A 5,095-nucleotide genomic window follows, 5' to 3' on the forward strand; every position below is an offset into this window, starting at 1 on the left:
GTGTGTGTTCAGGAGGCTACTTGCCAGGAAACAAACAAGGGTCTTTGTAGAGATGGTGGGGTAGGGGTGTGTCTGTGTGTGTGTGTGTACACAGCTTATGTAAATCAGTTCTCCACAGAATGGGCACATAGAACACCAAAGATCACCAAAGTGCAACTTGCCACTGGGTCAAGTTTCCCGTGGAGACATTTGAGGGAGGGGCTTTGGGGAAAGTTCTGAGGCCTCTCCCAGAGTGGACGTATGCCCTCTCTTTTTGGGGGTAACCTCTGCACACCTGTTCTGAGGAAAAACGTCTCCAGTCCCTTCAGTACACATCTGATACATTCAATTAGGACAAGTGGTTGGCTGAATGTGTTTTTTCTATCATTGCCTCCGATTTGTGCAATAACATCCATACATCCATGACAACTGTGGCAAGGGTAGCTACAGGAATCAGCCTTAGAAAACGCAGATTTCATATTCGCCTTTTACAAGCTAGCAAATGTTATATAAATAAAGCCTAAAATAATAAGACCATCCCCTCCTTTCCTCCAGTCAATAAATACCTACAGTTACAATTAACTTATTCTAAATCATAAGATGTTACTACCAGTCTTCAAGAAGGGAAGGAAAAAAAAAGTCCTTGAGAAGCATTGGGTACGTGACCATCACAGCTACCTGCCTCCTTCAAGGAGGCTGTTCTGTTCCTACAGAACAAACTGAAGTGCTACAAAGGCTGTGCCCAGTACACTTCCAACACCGCCCCAGGGTAGCTCTTCAGACCCAAGCTACTTTCTCTCATGGCGGGGAGGGGGAAAGGGAGGAGGCACAGAATACCACATGAAGCAAAAACCCCACACAATTGCTGGGGAGTAAGGACCAGACACACTACAGCTTTTGCATGCAACAAGTACCTACCCACGGGACGAGCTGCGCTTGCTGAGTCCTTTAGCACCTTGAGAGAGAGTTGCTACGTCTTTGGGGGCTGCTGGGAGGGGCTCATGTGGCCATGCACAGAAGCAGGGCTCAATCCCAAGAAGTCCCCCGGAGAATCTTTCCCCCACCTGCATTTTTCTGACTCCCCCCGCCAGGGCCTCCTAACACTAAAATAGACTCTTTTGTCACCATCTGTCTATTTACATTAAAGATACAGACACTGTACACAAAAGGCTAGGACAGCAAGCAGCAGAATCAGGAGAGAAGAAGCCCACACCCAGCCATCACTCTGCCAGCACGAGGTGCTGCCTCTCTTCTCTGCTGTTAAAATCTTCTTCTTGGTGGGGAGGGGGGATTGTGTTCCTTGAGGTTGCTCGCCCCCCAGATTTTGAAATCAGCCCTTCCTGGGGGTGGCCCAAAAGGAAGCAAGTGTTTTATTATTATTTTTTAAAACACCGTTAGTATCTGATATAAAAACGTGTAACGACTGGATCCAGAGACCACAGCCTCAGACTCATTGGCAAAATGCTATTTGGTCTCAAATTTGCTGCTCCGGTCTTCTCTACCCGTAGTGAAGTTTCTGGAAAGGATCTGGGTAGAGAGAACTGGGGGCACACAGCAGGCAGGTGAGTCTGTGACTCAGTAAGAGCCGAAGGACGGTATCATGAGTGGAACACCCCCGAGAGTTAGTGAGGAAGCTGGAAGGGAGAAAATGTACTGTGCAGTGGCTCCTAAATCCATCCATGGCTCCAGGCAGAGCAAGGTACGAGGGGTGGGGGCTCCCGAGTATATACAACAGGGATTGCCAGGGTCTACACCTTCCCCAAGATGGGGCAGACTGGGGTGGAGGCTGGGAGAAGGTACAGATGGTCAGACTCCAAGTGTCTTCTTCCAAGTCCCCTGGCCACTCAGATTTCCTCCCAGGCAGCCAGAGAGAATGCAAAAGAGCAGGGAGAAAGCGAGGGAGGAGGAGGGCCAGGAAGGCATTCAAGCAGCTGCAACTTCCGGATATGTGTCCACATCTGTGTTCCATCTTCTGGAAAAGAAAAATCGCCCCCAAACCACACCACCCCCCTGCCACTGTCTGTTTCACACAAAGTTCCAGGATCCTGAACAAAACAACCCCAAAGTGCTTCTTCATCCTTTTGGGGAAGAGAGGGTGGGTGATGGTGGTCCCTGTTTCTTTCGCAGCTGGGGGTGGGGGGTAGGTGGACTAGCAGGGTCAGCCTCGGGATGCTAAACCTCTGGCTGTGCTGTGATGCTCTTCTCAGGTGTCAGAAGGGAACCAGGGTTCCAGGCGGAGCGCTGGGACTTGACCCTGAGCGTCAGAAAGGCTTGTCCGGTCTGCTGGCCTTGGCGTCCCCAGCCCCTGCCTTGCAGATGACGCTGTTCGTGTGCTTGCAGCGGCATCCGGGGCGGCGCAGACGGTCGTAGCCACGCTGGGCCAGCTTCACACAGCCAGTGGCGGGCAGGTAGCAGAGCAGACAGGGCAGCACCAGGGACAGGGCGCCCATGAAGGACCAGCGGGCGCAGCAGTTTGAGCGGGAGCAGGAGCAGGGGTGGTCGGCGCAGGAGCCCTCATCGTCCTCGTTGGTGCAGTGGTAGAAGATGCCCTGCACCAGGCACATGCAGGTGCCATAGTTGACCAGTGTCTGCGCCGAGCACAGGCACTCCTGGTTGCAGACCCAGCAGGAGGGCAACGTCCGGGGGGACGCGCACTCCTTGCACTTACACTTCCCGCAGGCCTCGCACAGCAAGAAGTGCTTGTCCAGCTCTGGGGGGCCAGCGGGGCCCTTAAGGTCCAGCGGCTTGCAGTGGATGGCCTTGGGCTGGATGCGCACAGCCCTCGGGGAGGCCTGATCAGCCACGGGTGGGGGTGCCATGTGGTCTAAGAGGCGCTGGTCAGAGGACGTGCTGCTGCTGCTGCTCACAGAGCTGGGGCGCCCGCTGAAGGAGATCCAGTGGTGGGTGACGTCCTGGTCACAGCGGGCTGGGGTTGGGGCCAGCTCTGGGGCTCCACCCCGGGTCCGCTTGGGGCCAGAGGGGGGTGCCAGGCCAGGGTTGTCGATGTAGTCGTTCTCCACGTGGCTGGTCTTCATCTGGTCGATGGGAAGGATGGTGAGAGGGTGCTGGAGCCGGCTGTGGGCCGTACGGCTGTCCAGTAGGGGCTGGACCATGACTGAGCTGGGAGTCAAGGGGACGCTCTGTGGGATCGGGGGCTCCATGGGGCCGGAAGTCCTGGGATGTGCGGAGTAACAGGCTTCTAGGGGCCCTGGGTAGGCGGGGAGGAAGAGAATGGATTCCAGGCATCAATAGGTGGCCTGTTAACACCCCCATCCACCATTAGGTCCTTGGGAGCCCAAGTGAAATAGGATTGCTTTGGTGGACTACCCAGCATTAAGGCTTAGATGATTAGTATTAACAGTAATGACAATTTTAAGTGGTAGAAATAACTTATTTAGCGCTTACAAGGACTCTTCTAAGCATCATATTATTATGTTATCAACTTTTCACAATAACCCTAGAATGTAACTACCATTACCCCTTTTCTAGTTATAGGAAACTAATGTTCAAAGTAACTTGTCCAAAGTCACACAAAACCATTAGTAGCAGAACTAGGGCTCAAACTTGGGCCATCCATGTTCATTCTTATAATCCCCATGAAACATGCTTCTGATTTAAGACAGACAGAGCTTAGCAGTTATAAATGCAGGCTCTGTAATTAGATCCAAGTTCAAGTTCTCACCTTTGCCTAGCAGTGCTGCTGTGAATGAGGTTCTTTAACTTCTATGCCTTAGTACTGTCACCTGTAAAATGGGTTCTTGTAAGAACCAAATGAAAAAAATGCATATCCAGGACCTAGCATTTTGCCTGACACACAGCATGTACTGTAATTTAAGACCATCCCTGAGAGCAACCTTTGGATTTCCTGAGCACTAATAAGCATGACTAATAAGTACCAAGTGTTATGCTGAGTGTGAGGATGTGGTGACTACTTTAGTCAGTCCCTGTGTGCTCCCGTGGAGTTTTTATCAACTAGATAAACAAAAGCCTTTATTTCAGATAGTCACAAGAGAAGGAGGAGCTGTATCTGATGCCTACACATCCAGAATATTAACTTATTACTACTACTTCTAAGAGCAACAACCTCCAGTGGCTAATAACCCCTGGACAGGTGCCCTCCGACAACTTGGATGGGAAATCCTCTCCGAGGGGCACTCACTTCACCCATTTCCAAATACTGAGCTAAACATTCAGCCTAAATGCTGTTTACTAGAATAGCTAAGCCAAGCCTGGATCAGTTTCTAATTTCACCGAGAGAGTGCAATTTTAAGTTGGAAACTGGCCAGAGATTCAACTGCAGTGCCTGACACGGAACCCCAGGAAGTCACTTAAATCAAAGAGCGGAAACGGCTTGGTTCAAATTTAGAAAGTGCACATTGTTTTCTATTAGAAGTGCCATTTCCTCGCCTGCTGACCTTTACATTCGGAATTCGGCTGGAGATCAATTTAAAGAAATAGCAGCAGAGGCCAAGACCTCTGCCCAATTTGGAATCCCAGAGAAAGATTAGACTCTGGGAAGATTCCACTGGGCTTGTGGCTGGGGGATAGAACAGACAGCCAGGGTGAAGATAGAAGGAGATGATAACCACCTTTGAAAAAAAAAAAAAACAAACCACATTGGATTAATGTGCTATGGGGTAGGGCTTCAGTAAATGCTTTTTCAAGATGCTAATGATGTTCTAATTTGGAGAGCGGACGGTACCTCTGCTATTAGGTTCATCTTGCCTCAAAGGTGATACCTAGGGACTTCCCTGGCAGTCTAGTGGTTATTAAGACTCCCAAGCTTCCACTGCCGGGGGTGGGGATTCGATCCCTGGTTGGGGAAATAAGATCCCACATGCAGTGACAAAAAATGAGAAAAATCCTTAAACTGAATAAAAATGAAAATACATGGGGAGGGAGGAGGGAGGAGGTTCAGGATGGGGAACACATGTATACCTGTGGTGGATTCATTTTGATATTTGGCAAAACTAATACAATTATGTAAAGTTTAAAAATAAAATAAAATTAATTAAAAAAAAAAACTTTAAAAAAAAAAGAAAAAAAAGAAAATACAACACATCAACTTAAAAACAATTAAACTTAAAAAAAAAAAAAAAAAAAGGGGAACCAAAAA

At 49.4% G+C, this 5,095-nt stretch overlaps 1 protein-coding gene across 6 annotated transcripts in view; it reads right to left on the bottom strand.

Moving 5' to 3' along the window:
* Window positions 1-6: 6 nt before the first annotated feature.
* Window positions 7-5,095, bottom strand: part of SPRY4 (sprouty homolog 4 (Drosophila)) — a 13,256-nt gene continuing 8,167 nt past the window's right edge. For 5 of the 6 annotated variants that reach the window (XM_010850436.1, XM_010850440.1, XM_010850438.1 and 2 more), the window contains one exon: window positions 7-3,187. In XM_010850436.1, coding sequence (XP_010848738.1) covers window positions 2,241-3,140 — 900 coding nt within the window. In that variant the 5' untranslated portion in view covers window positions 3,141-3,187 and the 3' untranslated portion in view covers window positions 7-2,240. The remainder of the gene's footprint in view (window positions 3,188-5,095) is intronic. The other variant, XM_010850435.1, reaches the window with a different exon arrangement.

This window comes from Bison bison, unplaced genomic scaffold (assembly GCF_000754665.1).
Source record: "Bison bison bison isolate TAMUID 2011002044 unplaced genomic scaffold, Bison_UMD1.0 scf7180017864291, whole genome shotgun sequence".
Lineage (NCBI taxonomy): Eukaryota > Metazoa > Chordata > Mammalia > Artiodactyla > Bovidae > Bison > Bison bison.